Source organism: Cervus canadensis, chromosome 1 (assembly GCF_019320065.1).
Source record: "Cervus canadensis isolate Bull #8, Minnesota chromosome 1, ASM1932006v1, whole genome shotgun sequence".
Lineage (NCBI taxonomy): Eukaryota > Metazoa > Chordata > Mammalia > Artiodactyla > Cervidae > Cervus > Cervus canadensis.
Genome location: NC_057386.1, coordinates 14,363,432 through 14,383,109, shown reverse-complemented (window position 1 = coordinate 14,383,109; position 19,678 = coordinate 14,363,432). Strand labels below are relative to the sequence as shown.

Sequence of the window (19,678 nt, the reverse complement as noted above, 5' to 3'; positions counted from 1 at the left end):
TATACTGAGATGCCAACTGTGGTTCTCTTTCGGCTGTGGGATTATGGGTCATTTGTTTCATTCTTCGTTCTTTGCTATAGTTTCTGGAAAGAAACGGGAAAGGTTAAACGAATATTTCTGATGAAGAAAACAAACATCTCCACCTGGAAGAACTGGAGCTGCTTTTCCAGGCTCCAGAAGAAAGGGTGTTTCAGCACATGCTTCGCTGACGGGCGCTTCTGGGGATCCATGGCGATCATCTTCTCTATTAACTCCCGGGCAATGACGTCCTCTGCAGAGGAGGAAAACAGACACACAACTCCTTATGACCAGCCTCAAGCTGCAAGCAAATAAATACCCAAAACCTTAGCAGTCTGCATCCCTGCGACTCAAGGTTCTACTGACAAGTGAAAGTCGCTCAGTCGTGTCCAACTCTTTGCAACCCCATGGACTATACAGTCCATGGAATTCTCCAGGCCAGAATACTGGAGTGGGTAGCCTTTCCCTTCTCCAGGGGATCTTCCCAACCCAGGAATCGAACCGGGGTCTCCTGCATTGCAGGCAGATTCTTTACCAACCGAGCTATCAGGGAAGCCCTGATAGCTACTGAGGGAAACCCATTCCAGTAACATGAGACTTCGGCTAAAAAGGAGAGACCTCATCACGCAGTTAATGAAAAGGAGTGATCCTAAATACTCTCTATCAGAGTCTCGGGCGACACTGTCCTGCCTCCACACACTGGCCTGTGGGCCACGAGGATAACACACTGGCTGAACGTGGATGGACGTGGGTAGAGAGTCAAGATGAAGGTTAAAAACGAGCGTGTTTTCCCTGGTGGCCCAGTGGTTGAGAATCTGCCTGCCAATGCAGGGAACATGGGTTTGATCCCTGGTTTGAGAACTAAGATCCTACATGCCACAAGGTAACGAAATCTGTGCATCACTGTGCCCTAGAATCTGTGCTCCAAGACAAGAGAAGACACCGCAATGAGAAGCCTGTACACCACAACTAGAGAAAGCCCATGTGCAACAATGAAGACCCAGTGCAGCCAAAAATAAATCAACAATAAAAAAAAGAGCATGCTGCAAAATACTATGTACTATTTAACTCCATTTTTTATAAAATATGAATATGTGTCTAGAGAGATGATCAGAATAATGTGTACAAAGGTATTGATAGCAGTCATTCCTCACTGTAATGGATCTATGAGCCTTTATGCTAATCTATTTTGTCTCCAGGGAATAAGGAAAATTAATCCATGAACAAAACTATAAGATAGTTTAAATCTTTTTAAAAGGCAGGAGTAGGTGTCATAGGCCAATTACAATGTGGGAAGCCCTTCAGTCAGGCAGAAAGGCTTGTCCTCCTGCCTGGAGAGTGAGGACCCAGACCATCTGTCCCCAGACCAGGGTGACCCCCTGACCGCCAGCTCACACCCGAGAGACCAGTTTACGGAGCATGGCCCTTCTGTCTCCCCGAACGTCGGGACAGGAAGGGATCTCAAACTGTTTAACCCTCAGGAGTCACAAACTGGAAAACAGAGGTCCCCAAAGGGGCCTTGCCCAGGTCACAAAGGTCGTTGTATGACCTCAGGAACCCAGGAACTACTTGGCTTCAGGACACCCCACCAGCCCTCCACCAGCTCTGGACCGAGTCCTTGTTCACTGAGGCCCACTGGGCGAGCAGCTGCAAAGAAGGCCCTCTGGGGGCTCAGACTGGCACCACCCCCGCCCGCAGGGGCTGCTCCCGAGCCCCCCACTCTGCCGCCTGCTCACCGTCGAGCCCTGCCCCCGCCCAGCCCCCCACTCACCATGCTTCTCAGGGTGCAGGCAGTCAAGGCTGTAGGCACCCAGCAGAATGTTGGCCTGGCGTTGCAGGGACTTGCCGAAGGGGTGGCTACCCTCGGATATCACATAGTAGAAGACGCAGCCCGCGGAGAAGATGTCCACCGTGTAGGTCTGAAAAGAAACGAGGGGCGTCAGATGCCCTGGAGGGTGGGGGAGTTATTCCCACCCAGCAGCAGAGGAGGGGTTGTTGGGAGAACACCCCGAAGGTGCCTTGGGAGAACCAGCGGATGGGGTGCAGCTGCTTGGAGAAGTGCTGGGCGCAAAGAACTGGGCTCTGGAGCCAATGTGTGGGACGCTGGCTCCGCCACTGGCCCCCGGAAGTCCCCTGGCCACTCTGCACCTCAGCATTCACAACCATAAAATAAGGATGAGCCCATGGGGCTGCTGTGAAGATTAGATGCGTCCTTGCTGCTAGTCATTCTTTACCCAACCAGCTCATCACTCCTTGAGGGCAGGGCTGAGTTTGCATCCCTGTGGTACCCCAGGTTCGCACATACAACAGGTCTTAACCTTTGTTAATAAATGAAATACAGCTTTTGGTGGGAATTTCCTGGCAGTCCAGTGGTTAGGACTCTGCGTTTCACTGCTAAGGGCATGAGTTCGATTCCTGGTCAGGGAACTAAGATCCTGTGTGCTGTGTGGTTAGGCCAAAAAATAAAAAAAAAGAGCTTTTCATTCAAAAACAGCTCCAGAAAGTGATTATTTGACAAGTTTCCACTGCGTTCACTTTGATGTTATCTATTAACATTTCTCACTTATCCCATGAAACCATTCCGTCTCTAGAGATGAAACCAGCGTGTGTGACTTCTAGCTCCATCTACGTGGGGTGTAACGCTGGGGTGTAACCCAGGCACGGCATGGGTCCCTCACGCCAGGCCCCACCACTCGGATTTTCCACCAGACGACGTAAGGCTCTGGTGAGAGAAAGTCAGGAGCTGGTCACCTTCCTCACCGGAGAAAACACACCCTTCACAAGAGCCTCGTGAGGTGAGCGGAGGAAACGTCACCACCCCCAGATGACGACACAGACAGACAGGTTTGATGACAAGCCCAGGGTCACTGCTGGGGAGGGACAAACCAGGGCAAGACGCAGGTCTTATTGCCAAGTCCGATAAATTATTCTGTTGTCAGAGCACTCCTGAGGTGGGTGACAGATTCAGTACCGGACGAACAAGTCCACCAGTGCTGACGTTCTCACCTAACGGCCACTGCTTGCCTCCTCAGGGCACGGCCAACGCTCCCCGTTTTCCACAGCCTGTGCTACCGTGTCCCCAGCATCCCCCCAGCATCCCTCCAGCATCCCCCCAGCATCCCTCCAGCATCCCCCCAGCATCTCGTCCCTGATGCTCCCCGTTTTCTGCAGCCTGTGCTGCCGTGTCCCCAGCATCCCCCCAGCATCCCTCCAGCATCCCGTCCCTGACGCTCCTATCCCGCATGCTGGCCCCTCTGCCTCCCAACCCAAGAGCCTCACCTCTAGACTCAGCTATGCTCTTTCCCAAACTCATTTCTGCCACTGGTCCTTGTAGTTTAAATCCTCCGTAAGCTGATAAAACACACATGCCGCCAAGTCTGAGGTAAGTTGAGTCTTTGGTAAGACTTGATACGAGAAAGTTGCTACAAAAACTGCTGTGGGATTAGACGTGGGAGACTCAACTGTGAGCTAGACGGGCCATAAATAGCTCGAGGCTAGGATTCCGCTCTCAAATCGCTCAGGGGGTGCTTCAAACGTCTGAGTCTCAGTGCAGAACCCACAGAAGGCATTGTGAGCGTGCTTTATGCAAGAGAGGAATGCAAGAGAGGAAATCAGCAACTCCATTCAGTTGGGCCCAAAGTCAAAACAAGACCTTGTTTTACAGCAAAGATTTTTCTTAGAGAGCTGTTACTTAAACTTAAAATGAAATGTTTACAGTGTGTATGTATTTTCTTATGATTCTCTATAGTAACTTTTTTGATTAATAGACCAACTGCTGGTCCCCAGTGAATTAGATAAGACGGCTCTGCTGCATCTTATCTATTTTAGGATGGCTGATCCCATCCAAGTCTGATTGTGGAGGTGTCGGATAATCCTCCAGGGTCTTGCTGAGCTAGAAAGCAAGGTGCTCAGACACGACTTGGCTCTTAGCAAAAGAAAGAAGAACCCAGCTCAAAGAGGCTCTGGTTGGGCAAATCTGGAACAATTTGAGTATCAAAAGGAATGGGAACTATTTTCACAGAAGTTTAAGAAACATCTGGTGAAGCTCAACTTTCAGGAACCAAGGACTGCTAGATAATATTAGCCTCTACATTAAGCATTTAGATGCTTACCTGAAATCTGCCTTGTACAAAGGAATAGTATAGATAGATTGAACTGCACAATTTTTTAAAACTTGATTGCTATTAAAGCAGAAATTATAAAGCTGTAAAAAAAAAAGGAGGGGGAATAGGAATAAAAACAAATAAGACTATACCAGGTTATATTACTATTTTTTTTTAAATCCATGAGTCCATAGTGACTTAAAAAAAAATAGAAAGGGCATAGAAAAATGTCAGCTAACAAATGTAGAGTTTCAACTGAATGGACTGATTCAGGCAAGGGATGCCAACGGATGCTGAATCACTAGCTGAGTGACTGTTGGTATTGGGACACTGACATTCTGCCAGGGTGTTGCCCCACACGGTCCTGGCAAAGGGGATATGCCACTGTTAAATACCCGTGCCAGGTGGGCCAACTCGGCATCACCAGTAGGAGTACAATAATAGTAACGGTACAACCTGACTGTGGTTGTTCTTGTCCAAAACACTTAATGTGAATCCAACTGAACCTTTAGACCTACTTCTAGTTCACAGGAAATATAAGGAACAGACGGGCAAATTCAACATCACCAAGAGGAGACAGGTGAGTGAATCCTGAGTGGGGCGTTCTACAGAGAGGCATGGGGACTCTGCAGAGAGCCACTGTCATGGGGCAGAAAAGGTGGGAGAACCGTGTCAATTAGAGGAGAGAGAATCAGGGACTTCCCTGGTGGTCCCGTGGTTAAGACTCCACACTCCCAATGTAGGGGGCCTGGGTTTGACCCCTGGTTGAGGAACTGTTCAAATGCCATGCAACAAACACACTTGGTTGGGTCCTGGTTGACAAAATCCAGCTCTGTAACAGACCTCTGGGGAACAACTAGGGAAACTGGAATATGGATTGAATATTAGGCATCGTGGAAACAGTATTAATGGTTGAGGTGTAATCATGGTGAGGTGGTTAGGAGGTAGAATGTACTTGTCTTTGGGAGACAAGTGCTAAAGCATTAAAGGGTAAAGGGCTAGGAGGCCTGCCGCTTATATGCAAGTAGTTTTAGGGACAGAGAGAAAGTGAAAAATATTGACAGATGCTGAATTGGGGTAGAGGTACAGAGGCACTCACTGCTCTCAATTCTCTCTATTCTCAAACCAGAAAGTTGGAAAACCAAAAATTTAAAAAAGAATGAAAACTGGAAGTCTGCTCACCTTATGCTAGCCCTGATTTCCCAGTTTCCCAAAATAGGGGGAAAGTGGAAGACTGGGGGGAAGAAAAACAGACCACTGCCCACACCTGCCTCTTTCATTCATGGACAGGAGACAATGTTAAAGTGGCAGCATGTGCTGCTGGGAGAGTAGCTCTTTGCTTAAAAAAATCCCTCTCCAGCAGTGAGCCTGCAGCCCATCGGCAACGGGAGGTTCTGACTCCCAAAGGTACAAGAGGCTGGCTCCGCGGTTTTCACAGAGCCGTGTCCATCACTCACGGGGTTCTCCTTGCAGTCTTCGCTCAGCATCTCCGGGGCGATCCAGCCTTCGGTGCCCGGCACGCCCGAGCGGCGGCTGAAGCTGTGCCTGCCCACGGCCAGCTTCTTGCAGAGGCCGAAGTCGGAGATCATGGCCTTGATCCTGCCGTGTGCGTTGGGCATGGAGAGGAGGATATTGTGGGGCTTCAGGTCTCTGTGAACTAACAGAACACTCCAGGTGAGTCCACTTCTTCCACCATGGGGACGTGCCCTCCCCAGATTCCCGAGAGGCCCGCTGCTGCCTCTAAAGCTCCTGGTCTTCAAACGTGAAAGTCCTCAGGTTCGTAGACAACTGGGACCCCGGCCATGCAGCAGAGAGCTTCAGCAGAGGCGAGGCCCACCTGGGCAAGTCATCTCCCCGCCCGGTAAGGGGAGGCTTCTCACCAATGTTGAGGGAGTGCAGGTGGGCCAGGCCCGAGGTGGTCTGCTGCAGCAGGGTGATGGGCTCCAGGCCGAGGTGGGCGAAGTCCTTCTGCTCCACGTACTGCAAGACACACAAAGGTGGGGTCACCGCACGGCGCCCCTGGGACTCAGCTCCTCAGCACACTTCTCTCACTCTCTCTTTTTTTTTTTTTCACTCTCTCTTTTTAAAAGTGATTCAGTTTTATTTAGAAAAACTCTGCCTGAGGGCTTTTGCTTTAATTAACATCTGGTACTGGGTCAGCTTGTTTTATCGTATTTTAAGAAATGAGAATTTTTACTGACAATGTTTTCTGTCTACTTCCATATTTTCCAGCAGAAACTTTCTCCTGAAGTTATAGGCTAACTTAAATAAGCAAACAAGGCTCCAGTTTACTAGTTTATAATGAGATGATGAGAGGGTAAGAAACCCAAGTTCATTGCCTCCTACAGTAAACTCTACGATGAAGCCAAATGATACTCAAACAGTTTTACAGCCTTGAAACTGAGCAAAAGGGATTCGATGGATGATCTTAATGACTCCAGTCATCAACCAGCATCCTCCTAGCCCACACCAGCCCTGACTAGCGATGAGAGGAAGGACCAACCACGTTTCCTGGAAGCCAAGAAGGACAGAGATGCCACCTGCAAACAAAGACTTTCCCAGGCAGCGGAGGGGACCACACAATCAAAGTTTGGGTGAGGACTTCCCTGGGGGTCCAGTGGCTACGACTCCAAGCTCCCAGTGCAGGGGGCCCGGGTTGGATCCCTGGAACTAGATCCCACATGCCGCAACTAAAGACCATGCGTATAGCAACCAAGAACTGGTGCAGCCAAGTAACTAAAAAAGCTGGGGAGATGAAAGTGCACTATATTCCACTGCTCATGGCTAAATGCGTACATACCCTTGTCGACATGCAGCAAACGGTACATTTAAAATGAATATATTGTAATGTAACCTTAATCAAGCTAATAAAACTAAATGGAAAAAAAAAAACCTAGCAGCAGTTCCTAAAACGGCGCCAGGGCTGCGGGGAGAGGGACCGGGGCACCCACCTCCTGCAGCGTGGCCGCGCACAGCTCGATGGCGATGTACTGGAACTGCCGGTCCCTCTCGGTGCAGAAGTAGCGGATCACGTTCGGGTGCTCGTCCGACTCTCTCAGCAGCTGGACCTCACGGTCCGCAAAACTGAAACACTCGGGGAGGATCCTCTTGACCGCCACGTCGCGGTTGTCAAACATGCCCCTGCCGGACGAGGAGAGGAAGGCGGGCTGAGGAAACGCTCGGAGAGCCCTGGGCCCACAGGGCTCCTTCCACTGATGCAGCGGCTGCCTCTGCAGCCTCACAGCCCAGGGTGTCCCGACCCACCACCTGGAGGGCCCCATGGCCATCACTACCCTCCCTGGGGGAGCTCTTCCATCTGGTCACTGCAATGACTCCCCTGCGCCCCGGGAGCCGATGGGAGCTCCTGCGTGAGGCGGTGGGGGTCCGTGGCTCTCCAGACCACTCACCGGTACACAATCGTGCCCTCAGCTCCGTGGCCCAGGACGTCCTTTGGACAGAAGGAGATTTTCCCAACCATCACCATGCTGGTCTCCTCATCTGGGTCAAAACAGGGAAAAGGACAGACGTGACCTAAAGAACCTTGAAACCAGAGTGGCTGCGAGCTCCCTGAGGTCAGATGGAGGGAGGAGAATTCAGGTTTTACGCCCCGGGGGCCCTGGTGAGCAGGAGCCCCTGGGTCCTCTTTCCACACTCGCCCAGGGCCGACTCCTCCCTCGGTTACCACCCTCTGTTCCTGATTTACATTAATTACTGTGAGGACGGGAGCCTGAAGACAGGGCTTCTCTACAGGTCGGCCTAAAGGTCTGGCCCTGAAACACTCAGGTCGTGACGGGGGCGGGGAGTGTGTGAAGCGGAGAGACCAGTAGCAGAGTCTGCAACCTGAGACCCAGGACTCTGGGGTCTCCTTCCCTGGTCCTGCATCCATCCCCCCAGAACATCAGCCCCGACAGTCAGTCTGAGCCCACCTCCCCGAGGGAAGCGGCTCCACAGCTGCACATGTATGCGTGGTCCCTGGCCACCCTGGGGGATGCTCTGGACCCAGACGCCAGGGTGGCTCAGTCGGCAGCGATTCCAAGCCCCAGCAGAGTGAGATGGAGGGAGGGGTGCCACGGTGGCCCCCAGGAAAGAAGCCCTCTGAGGGGGAGAGGCTGAGCGATGGGGCAGAAGCCCAGCCCCCGAGTGGGAGGGAGGGTGGGAGGGGTGAGACCTCAGCAGACCCTTGGGAACTTCATAAACCCTTGGAGACCCCCCCGGAGGCTCTGGGGGCTCTGAGGTCCTCAGGCTGTGTTTCCACGAAAGAGCAAACGGCAGCTCCCTTTACCCTCATCGTCCTGCTCCAGGAAGGGGCTGGTGACAGCCTTGGAGGTGGAGCCAGTGGAGTGGACCGAGTGGTTGGAGGCTCGGGGGGACGTGTTGGGGCTGCTGGTGGCCGAGCTCTCCGAGTACTGGCCGGATGAGTCCTGGAGCTCGGCGTCCTGTGCCGCGTCCCCGGGTGGGTGGAAGGGCAGCTGCTGCTGCTGCAGGAGCTGGATCTTCTCCAGTTCCTTCTGGAACTGCTGGTGCTGGAGCTGCCGCTGCTGGTGGATGCTCTGGGAGGAGAAGCACATGCCCGGGCCAGTGCAGCCGCTCCCCCGGCGGACGGGCGGGCGCGGGAGGACGGGCTGTCTATGGCAGAGGAGTGGGGGACACTGGACGTGACCCCTGGGGCGGGACACGACCGGTAAGAAGGCAGCGGGGGGCAGAATCGGGTCAAGGGCTGGATGGAGGTCTTCCTGCCTGTCAGACTTCCTAGGACAGCCCATTCCCCCAACTGGAGGGGCTGGCAGTGGCAGCCAAGGAGGGATTCTGATAGAGGTGGAGGACTCGGCTGGGTGGTGGGAGTTCCATTCAATTCTACGGTTCTGAGGCTTTTATGAAAGTCTGGGGTAATTCCCTGGTGGTCCAGAGATTAGGACTCTGGGCTTTCACTGCCCAGGGTGTGGGTTCAAACCCTGGTTAGGGTGCGTGCTAAGCTGCTTCAGTTGTGTTGGACTCTTTGCGACCCCATGGACTGTAGCCCGCTGTCCATGGGATTCTCTAGGCAAGAATACTGGAGTGGGTTGCTGTGCCCTCCTCCAGGGGATCTTCCCAACCCAGGGATCGAACCTGTGTCTCTTCCGTCTCCTGCATGGGAAGGTGGTTTTTTGGGGTTTTTTTTTACCACTAGTGCCACCTGGGAGTGTGGCCAAAAAAATTAAAATCATGAAAGCCTGAGGATTGGTACAAGAGTGAAACCAAACAGGAAGAATGGGTACCAGGTGTCTGAGAGCTCTACCGTGGCCATGCAGGTGGCGGAGGTTTGTGCAAAGATCAGCAGTGAAGATCAGTGCACAGGCGAGGACGCTGGGGCTGAGATGTGGGGAGCCTGGCCGAGGTCGGGCTCCCAGTTCATCCCGCTGCCTTCCCCATGCCCACACGCCTCTCATTTAGTCTGAACAACACATTCCATCCTAGTTTGAAGTAGCAGTGACTGTGATTATTAATTGTCCCCACGCGTGGGAGGGTGACTACAAGGATGGGTGTGTAGCCAACACTTTCCTGGGAGTTTTCTGGAGAGCTCGCTCTCTCTTTTTCAACTTGGGTTGAAATTCTGGAAATTCCATCTAGTAGCTGGGTTATCTTGGGAGAGTTACTGAACTTCCCAGAGTCTAGTTTCTTTCTTTGTGGGTAGGGGATAAATAGGGCTTCCCTGGTGGCGCTAATGGTAAATAATCCGCCTGCCAATGCAGGAGACCCAAGAAATACACATTTGATCTCTGGGCTGGGAAGATCCCCTGGAAAAGGAAATGGCAACCCTCTCCAATATTCTTGTCTGGGAAATCCCACGGACAGACCATGTCCCTTGGCTTGTGGGATCTTGGTTCCCTGACCAGGGATGGAACCCAGGCTCTGGGCAGCAAGAAGGCAGAGTCTTAACCACTGGACTGCCAGGGAATTCCCATGTGTAGTCTTAAAAAAGAAAATACAGTTAAGTATTTAAAATGACCTGCAAGCAAGGTTTCCAAATCAATTTTTACAGTCAAACTGTAAGTTGTAAGTACAAAACTGTAATTTCCTGAGAAGTGAGCATCTCTTTGATTACAATGGTTTTGAAGGTAAGCCAATATTGACTCTAAAGTGGGGGGAAAAAAAGTATTTGCTTGTTTGTTGCCTTTGTCTGGAACTCACTGACAGGCAAAGGTTCAGAAACAGGTGGGCGGGGGTGGGGTGGGTGGAGAAGCAGACCCTTACCAGGGGGTAGGTGATGATGAAGGCCACCCAGCCGATGAGCAGGAAGGTGCTTAAGATGATGGTGGCCATGTCCTTGAGCATGGAGTCCACGGGGGCCTCGGGCTTGGCAGGGGCGTGATCAAACTTCTCTTCCATGTCTGGAGAAACCGTGGTAGGTGCGTTTTCTGAAGTCTGGTCAACCAGGTTGATGACCTTGTGTGGGAGAGAGTGGCAACATCACTGCTCAATTTCCAGCCAGATATAAAAGAGCCAAACAATCAGGAGAAGCCACGACTCAGCTCAGACGGGAGTGGGGTTTGGGGGAGAATGGATACATGTATGTGTATGGCTGAGTCCCTTTGCTGTCCACCTGAAACTATTACAACATTCTTAATAGGCTATACCCCAATAAAAAAAAAAAAGTTAAAAAAAATAGGAGAAGCCATGATTATTTATGAGCAATGACTAGGCTGTGAAATATGTTGGATTGTTTTTAAAGCCCACCCAAGACCACAAAGCCAAATAACTGTTGCCCTTTTCAAAGCAACTGCCTTGAGAGGCCATGCGCTATTGCAGTGATGGAATCATTACTCAAAAAAACGGTTTTTAGAGAAATACTTTAGAAAGTGCCTTCATGTGCAATATTCTTTCGAAAATCCTTATTAAAGGCAAAACCCTCCTTGGACGGTAGAGTTGCTGTTTGGGGAAACTCTGAAATCTTCAGTAACAAGTCTGGTGGAAAGCTGGTGGTCCACTTGGTAACAGCATTTCACATTAAAAAGGAAAACACACAATCACACAATCTAGGAAGTAATAAAGCAGCTTTCCAACATTGCTTGTAAACTTTCAGTGTGACTCCAAACACAAAAACACTTATTCAAACAGTCCACTATATTTCAAAGTTTTTAAAAAGCATTAGGGTCCTTTGTTAAGCCGCAAATTAACTCAGATAAAGTGGAGCTTTTGCCCAAACTCTTCAGAAACTGTAGGACTTCTAGAAAAATGCATTGGTTTGTTCTGGGACATCTACTCGTCCAGGCGTGCTACAATTATTTGCTGGATGAGATGGACACACAGCCTCCTTGGCACCCCCCACGTGCTTGCGCCCCCCCTCCCGCCTCGGGCCCTTGCCGTCTGTGGGGTGTGCCTGGCTGGTGGCAGCTGAGGAATGTGTGCTGACCATGTGACCAGAGACAACACCGCTCATTCGGTTATATCTGCTTAAGTGTGTTTGTTTTTAAAAGTTAGTCTTAATACCAGACAAATGCACGTCAGAGTATTATAACGGACTTTCAAAGGACTCTTTGCTCAAGATGGAACGATTATATAGGAAAATCTCGATGACGACCATCTCTGGGTGTTAGATCAAGGGTATTGTTTAATTTTCTTTTTAAACTTTTGCTTTCTAGGGTTTAATAACAAATATGCTGGGCTTTACTCAGATCAAAATCAGATGCAGATTTTAGGGCCCTGATCCCTCTCCAATCTGGCTGCCTCCGAAGACGAGGGACAACTCAGCATTTCCCTGAATCTTTAACGTCCATGTGATTTTCTTTCCGTTTCTCTCTGAATTAAAACCTAAATCTCTAATGTGAATTTGATATGATCACAGCCCCCCCCCCACATCAGCCAGTTACTCCCCTCTTTCTCTGGCCCTGCCCACAGGCCCTTCTGAGTCACAGGACCCTCACCGGCAGGGCTGCAGTATCCGCCAAGCCCGAACAGCCTCTGGACCCCCAGCCCCAGTCCCCACCTCTGGGCCCCGACCCCCAGCCCCCACCTCTGGACCCCCAGCCCCAGCCCCCACCTCTGGGCCCCGACCCCCAGCCCCCACCTCTGGGCTCCGACCCCCAGCCCCCACCTCTGGACCCCCAGCCCCAGCACCCACCTCTGGGCCCCGACCCCCAGCCCCCCCTCTGGGCCCCGACCCCCAGCCCCCACCCTGGGCCCAACCCCCAGCCCCCACCTCTGGGCCCCAGCCCCACCCCCACCTCTGGCCGCCGACCCCCAGCCCCCACCTCTGGGCCCCCAGCCCCAGCCCCCACCTCTGGGCCCCGACCCCCAGCCCCCACCTCTGGGCCCCGACCCCCAGCCCCCACCCTCCTGCAGCCTCCACACCTACTCTGCGCCCCAGAGGCTGCGCAAGTGGGCGGAGCGATGGTCTCCCCGCCCCCTGGCTCCCACCAGCAGATGGGACAGGCTGGAGTTCTGTGGGTCTTGGGGTGTCTTCGCTGGAGCTCCAGGCTCCACTCCCTCCTTACTGGCTTCAGGCTCAAGTATGCTCTGAGAACCCCAGCACTGCCCATGGTGTGAAGGAAACCCCCCTTGAATCCTAGTTTGGGTGGTCGTCTGCTTCCGGCTGAGAGCCTGAGAGAAGGCTTCATATCCCGGGGCTCAGGAGGGCGACCTGGGCCGAGTCGGGCGGGTTCCCGAGTGCCCCACACCCACTAAGCAGGCGCCCTGGGTCCCTGCCACACCGAGCGGCCAGAGCAGGCCATGCCTGGCTTGAGAACTCCTCAGCCTCCCACCTGCTCTCTCTGCCAGCTCTCCCCTCACTGCCCCGCCTGGAACACGGCTCCTGCGTGGTCACCTGACCATGTCTCCCACGGCTCCCTGCCGGGCATCCTACAATCCCGTCAGGCTGTCTCCTCAGCCCCGGAGCTGGACGCACAGGGCTAACCCCGCTCCGGGCCTTCACCTCTGCCTGCTTCCCTCCAGCACGCCCACCGCCTCTCCCACAGGCCCTCTCTCGGCCGTCGGCCCTCCGCACTTTGTCTGCCGTGGATTCCCCTGCACCCCTTCCCCTCCTGAGTGGACTGCGGGGCCTAAAGGCAGGATAGACACCTTATCCCCCAGCTCCTGACTCGGGCGCCGGTGCCTGACCGTGCATGTCCCCACTCACCTCCTCAAAGCTCTTCTTCTCCGAGTCGGCGGGAATCACGTTCTCCCGGTGTTTGGGCAGGTTGTTGGGGAAGCGCTCCAGCATTTTGGTGGACGCGGACAGTGGGGTTTCGTGGTGTCCTGCCAGAGGAAGCATGGCCTCTAATGAGAACGGTTTCCCCACGCGGTGGCCGCACTCGACGCTCAACTGAGACATCAGTCGCCACCCAGAGAGGCGCCCGCGATGAGAGCTGGGGACCGGAGGAACTCCACCAAGACAGAGCTCTTACCTTCGAAGGCCATGCATGCAGTATTCTGAATCTCACAATAAGGAGCAAAGACGTGGCCCTGTCATGAGAAGGACTGGGATGTCCAGGACACATTCAGAGCAAGGCGCGCGTGCACGCACGTGTGTGTGTGTGTGTGTGTGTGTGTGTGTGTGTGTGTGCTCAGTCGTGTCCAACTCTTTACAATCCCATGGACTGCAGCCTGCCAGGCTCCTCTGTCCATGGGATTCTCCAGGTAAGAATACTGGAGTGGATTGCCATTCCCTTCTCCAGGGGATCTTTCTGACCCAAGGATTGAACTCAGGTCTGCTGCATTGCAGGTGGATTCTTTGCCATCTGAGGCCCCAGGGAAACCCCCAAGAGCTAGTCTGAACTATGTATACTTCTCATCTGGAGAAATCCCCTTGAACTCTCTCTCTAGGTCAGTTCTCTATCTACACCGTCAACACTGCTCATTAAGGGAAGCCTAGGTTTGTTATGAGCCACCATCAAGTTCCCCTCATCTTTCAAGGAACACTGAGATGGCAGGATTTCCTGAACTGGTTGCCTGCCTCAGACCTCTGACTCACACCTGCCAGTGGGGCCCCGGGATCTGACCTGGGAGTGTCTCCAGGTACCTCTGAGGCTCGCCAACAGGAGACCCTCAAGCTAAGAGGAGTAAGGTTGCCCCTCCACATGCCACCCTGCACTGTGGCACTCTGCCCGCTGCTCTCAGGGTTCCAAGTCCTGTCCCTTGGCCGGGTACCACCCAACACTCTGTGATGAGCCCGAATTCCCTCTTCCACCCACAGTCCTTATAAACAGGCCTTCCCCTAGCGGAGCCTTTAGCAGCATTCACGGAGGGCACTCTGAACCCACTGGGCTACAAACGTGACTGTGAGATCCTGAAACATTTCTGTGCAAACAGGACCTGGTCTTCTGATTTTCCAACAGAGCCATGAAGACTTTTTACTGGATCTTTCACGGTCTCGCATATATATTTCCTCAGTTTCCAGTAACTTTTTTTTTTTTTAATTTTATCTTTGGCTGGGCTGGGTCTCTGTTGCCACACGTGGGCTTTCTCCAGTTGTGGGGAGTGGGGGCAGTGCATGGGCTTCTCTCTGTGATGGGTTCTTTTGTGGCAGAGCACAGGTTCTAAGCGCATGGGCTCCAGCAGTTGTGGCAGACAGGTTTAGTGGCCCCAAGGTACGTGGGATCTTTCTGGGGCAGGGATAGAACTCATGTCCCCTGCATTAGCAGGCGGATTCTTAACCATTGGACCCACAGGGAAGCCCAGTTTCCAATAATTTTTCATTCTTAACCACTGGTAGACAGTCAATGCAACCTATAACTGCTTTATAAAACCAAGTGGCCCTGTGATTTTAATGGCCTCTACCCATCAGTTCTTTTTATCCTCCACTTTGGGCCCATTCACAACCTGCTTTCCAAACTACATCCATTCAGAAAAAAGGGTAGAATTATTTTGTTATCTCCTCTACCCATTATTTGGTAAAAGTAATAACCAGAAGAAGAATGGAACAAGGAGTCAGGATGAACAAAGAACAACAAGGCCTGGGTGATGGTAAGGGGACGCATGGGGGCTCCAGGACATCTAGCTTCCTCTCTGTGATGCCCAGTTACGCCCCCTCTTGGTGCGTAAACGGACATATGACACCCGAAGGCAGTGAGTGTGACCGATGAAGGCAGAGGTGTCTCTGGCGAGCCTCCCAAGTAATTAGAGTAACCCCCCATCCAGATGCCACTGCCTGGCTGCCTCCCGGGTCTGCAGGCTCCTAGGCGGCCCCACCTCCCTTTCCCGGCGCCCCAGGCCTGACCTCTCCCTGCCCGGGCCCCAGTCCGCACGAGCACTGGGAGAGAATGGTGGGGAGAAAGTTCATCAGCCCCTGTACTGCACCCCGTCTGGGGCAGGAGACGGCAGAATCGGGGAGTGGACGCCGCACAGGAAGGGCAAATCTGACCAAGAAAACTCCGTCTTGCTCTAATTACTTGGGATGCTCACCAACAGCTCCTGTCACCTCTGCCTTCCTCGGTCACATTGACTCACAGGAGCCTCTAAGCCTGGGGGCCATCAGGGATGGCAGCAGAAACGAAGAGAGGGAAAAGGGACCATCCCACACCCCCCGGGACTTCTGCCTGCTGAGGCTCCTGGACCTCACTCCAACCTCTGACTCTCTTCCACCCTCCTGGGTCTTCAACTCTTTCCTCTCCAACCCCTCCTGCTCACCCAACACCAACTCCCAAGTGAATTCTTCCACAGAGGATGCCTGCTTCCTTAACTCTTAACTGGATATAACAAGGGAGCCGACCTTGCAAAGGGGTCATTTGTGGGAAATCAGGAAATATTCCAAAGTGCCTGGCACAGACATCCAGCACATGTCAGATCAGCGCACAGAGCTTGCAGTATTTAGTACTGGCGTTTTGGGACGTTAGTCAAATGATTTCTGAGAACTGACTTGGTAATACAGCCAGCCTGTTCTGTTTTCCTTGGGGGTGAAATAGTCCGCGGTCTGAAAGACCAGCGTGGACAGGCACCGAGCACAGAGCTGAGCGCTGTGACTGGTAATGTCGTCTCTTGGCCACAAGGGGGCAGCAGGTTGTCACCAGCGACCCGGGGAGCTGACTTACCGATGAGTAGCCAGTAGTTCCGCAGGTAGTTGAGCTTGCTCTTGCCTTTGAGCCCGGGGTCGAACTTCAGGTCCGTGCTGGGCGTGATCACACACTCCCCTTTGTCCCCGATGGTGACACCGTCGGTCTGGGGGCCTTCCAGCAAAGGAAGGGTGCTGCCCCGGGGCTGTAAAGACAGACCGGAGTGAGGCTAGGGGCGGCCAGGAGGACAGCAGTATTCCTGTGTGGAGCTGGCTGGGAAGGCAGTTCAGTTCAGCCGCTCAGTCGTGTCCGACTTTTTGTGACCACATGGACTGCAGCACGCCAGGCTTCCCTGTCCATCACCAACTCTGGGAAGGCAGAGCGGGATTCAAAGTCCCCAAGACGGGGCAGGAGCAGCCCTTCCCCTAGGATATGACAATGCTGCCCTGATGTCTTTTAAAATTCGGCTGTCTTTTTATTTATTTACTTATTTATGCCACACTGTGCGGCATGTGGGATCTTAGTTCCTGGGCCAGGGATTGAACCTGTGCCCCCTTCAGGGGAAGTGTGGAGTCTTAACCACTGGGACGCCAGGGAAGTTCCTTGGGTGTCTTTTGAAATGTGGACGTCTCTTTAAATCTAGGAACAGGGAAACAGGAAGGGTGTGTGTGGAATTCCACGAGGCTAGTGACAAGCAGATATAAGTGATGGAATTCACACATGGTACAAGTGACCGGGGTGCGAACGCTCCAGCTGTGAGCCCAGTGCTGGCTCGGGCACCGCTGGACCCTGGCAGGCCCTGCCCCGAGCAGCTGACAGACTCACTGGGAAGACAGGAGATGCCAACCAAACAGCTCAAACACCATAAGGACCAAAACAGCAGCCCGGATGGTGATGCCTCGGACTCTCAGAGACGGGGCACTTGAGGTGGTCTGGCAAGGCTGGAGAAGGCTGGACCAGTCACCAAAGGATGCTCAGGATTTGAGGAGGAAAATGGAAGACAGGAGAACAATCGAGGTGTGAGGCGCAGCCTGAACAAGGGCCGAGAAAGATGGACAGGAAACTCTTGGAACTCAGGGAGGGGAGGGACAGTGCAGTCCCCACAGTGACACCGGCTGTGGGGTGGATGGGCACCGCAGGGCTAGCCTGCGGAGGGCCTGAGCCCCAGCTGGGGAGTCCAGACTTGAATCCAAAAGCCAAGGGGAGTATCCGGGGCTTCCCAGGCCCAGGAGGCTGCCTTAGTCAGAAGACTCTGCTGATGAGGTAGAACATGGTACGTGCACAAATTATCTCTGAGGATTTAGGATGTGTGTCTTGTGTCCTTAACAGGATGTTTGTACATAACTCAGTTGTTCTTTGCTGAAATGGAACAGGAGTGCTTCAAGGTTGCCTCCGTGAGCCCCACCCCCGAGTCCCCAGAGTGGACTTACCACAACGGCGACGCCCTCATGTACCATCGAGGGGGAAGCGTAGAGGCTGGTGGAGTATTTCCCCACATACAGGGTGGGCCTAGGAGGAAACAAACAGATACATGCATTCCACTGTCATTTAAGCTCTGGACCCACAAAAGAGGGCTTTCTGGAGAGAGTCACAGCCCTGACTACCACCCCAGGAAGAAGCACATGAACCCCCGAGCTCTGAGCGTGCATGGAGAGGGTGAGAGGCAAGGGGACTGCCCTGGGCGTGAGGAGAGCAGGACCACCAGCCCTGATGTCACTGACGCCTTTGACGGGCCACCTGCCGGCAGCCCGGGTTTCCTCATTTGCAGGTGGCGGGTCTGCCCCGTGGGTCCGCCCTCAGAAGGGACCCTGAGCAGTGATCACCCGGGGAAGACTGAGGCTGGAGTGCGTGCAGCCACCCCACAGCCTCTAAGACGGCCCGGCCAGCAGTTGATGACTGACCTGCCACCAGAATCCCCACCACGATGGCTTGTGGACGCCTAAAGATTCTAGAGGTTCTACAGAAGCCTGGAGAAAAGTCTTATCTGAATGCCTGAAGCAAAGGGGATGCACAGGAAATTCCAACTGGGTGAGACTTCTGGTGGGTGGTCTGTCCCTGTCGGGGGCACTGAGGGGAGGGGACCTGGCTTTGTCCGTGGTCGTCATGAGTGTGAGAACACGAGGCTGCATGTCCAGACCCTGCTAACCAGGGTTACTCTCAACAGCCAGGCTGGGGGGTGGGTCACCCACTAAACTCTCTACACCTCTCTCAGTAAACACCTTATTTGAACAGTGCTATGAACTCAGAGAACATTACAGGCTCACTTGATCTTCTCCACAGCTCGGCAAAAAGGGAAACTGAGGTTCAGCAAGGCTAAGCTGAGTTAGCCTGACAGGCTATTCACAGGTGGGGCTGGAGAGCACGGGCCTGAGTCTTAGATACACACATACTCTGACACTTTTTTCCTGATTTTTAAAGCAAATACAACTTACAAAAAATTTTTTGGAAAATACAGAAAGTTAAAAAATAAACAACCTCTCTCGTATTCCCACCACAATAGATTTAATTGCACTGCAGTTACATTGGCAGTCTCTTTCCTATATCCTCCCATAATTTTGGCTTCCCCAGTGGCTCAGCGGGTAAAGAATCTGCTTGCAATGCAGGAGATACAGATGTGGGTTTGATCCCTGGGTTGGGAAGACCCCCTGGAGAAGGAAATGGCAACCCACTCTAGTATTCCTGCCTGGGAAATCCCATGGATAGAGGAACCTGGTGGGCTACAGGCCATGGGGTCGCAAAGAATTGGACAGGACTGAGTGACTAAGCACCCTAGCACCCATAATTTCAATGTATTTAATATTCAAGAATCTGAAGCATGCAGGGGTGCCTACTTCTTAAGATTCTGAGGTTTCTGAACAAGCTGTTCTTGGCTGTTTATATTCCTCATGGCTTCAGGGGTGTCTGCCCCATGCCCTGGCACCCAGTTCGTGGTACAGCACACTGCTGCAGGACCAGAACGCCAGGGCCACGGCTGCGCCCTTTCCGCCCCGAGTCCTGGACTCACGTCAGCTTGCTCTTGGCCTCCGTCTCCTTGGGGAATGGGTACTTCCACTTGGTGATGCGCCCCACCTCCCCCGACATGAAGGTCAGGTAGCGCAGGGTCTCCACGGCAACGTTGATGTGCATCACCTTCCGCAGACCCTCGCGCTGCCAGATGTAAAAGGCCACCACGGGCGAAGCATAGTTTTGGATCCACAGGACGTCCCCAGACTCGCTGTCCACCGTCACCACCAGCCCATCGCCATTGGACACAAAGTGGGACATCTCTGTACGGATCAGATAAACACAGCGTGTCAAGACTCACCTCGGCTTGCAACCACATCCTCCGTGCTCCTGCCAAGCTGCAGTCACCCGGCCAGAGGAAATAGGCCTTCTGGAGTGTTCTCAGAATGCCTCCCAACAACTCTACTGGCTTTCAATGAATCTGCTCAGGCTCTATGACAGTGAGAGCTGCCTGGTTTATAAACGGGAGACAGGGTCACCCTCTCACGTGGCGGTGTTCTTTTTTCACTTGGTAATTCGAGTCAATTAGTGGGTTTCCCTGGTGGCTCAGATGGTAAAGAATCTGTCTGCAGTGCAGGAGACGGAGGTTCC

The 19,678-nt window shown here is 53.1% G+C and overlaps 1 protein-coding gene across 2 annotated transcripts in view; it reads right to left on the bottom strand.

Moving 5' to 3' along the window:
- ERN1 (endoplasmic reticulum to nucleus signaling 1) overlaps positions 1 to 19,678 on the bottom strand; it is an 82,034-nt gene that overhangs the window by 7,638 nt on the left and 54,718 nt on the right. For both annotated transcript variants that reach the window (XM_043464638.1, XM_043464648.1), the window contains exons 8-19: positions 19,089 to 19,350; positions 17,515 to 17,593; positions 16,124 to 16,289; positions 13,234 to 13,352; positions 10,353 to 10,544; positions 8,404 to 8,671; positions 7,529 to 7,619; positions 7,073 to 7,262; positions 6,002 to 6,101; positions 5,579 to 5,778; positions 1,790 to 1,937; positions 144 to 271 (exon numbers count right to left, since the gene is read on the bottom strand). In XM_043464638.1, coding sequence (XP_043320573.1) covers positions 144 to 271; positions 1,790 to 1,937; positions 5,579 to 5,778; positions 6,002 to 6,101; positions 7,073 to 7,262; positions 7,529 to 7,619; positions 8,404 to 8,671; positions 10,353 to 10,544; positions 13,234 to 13,352; positions 16,124 to 16,289; positions 17,515 to 17,593; positions 19,089 to 19,350 — 1,943 coding nt within the window. The remainder of the gene's footprint in view (positions 1 to 143; positions 272 to 1,789; positions 1,938 to 5,578; positions 5,779 to 6,001; positions 6,102 to 7,072; positions 7,263 to 7,528; positions 7,620 to 8,403; positions 8,672 to 10,352; positions 10,545 to 13,233; positions 13,353 to 16,123; positions 16,290 to 17,514; positions 17,594 to 19,088; positions 19,351 to 19,678) is intronic.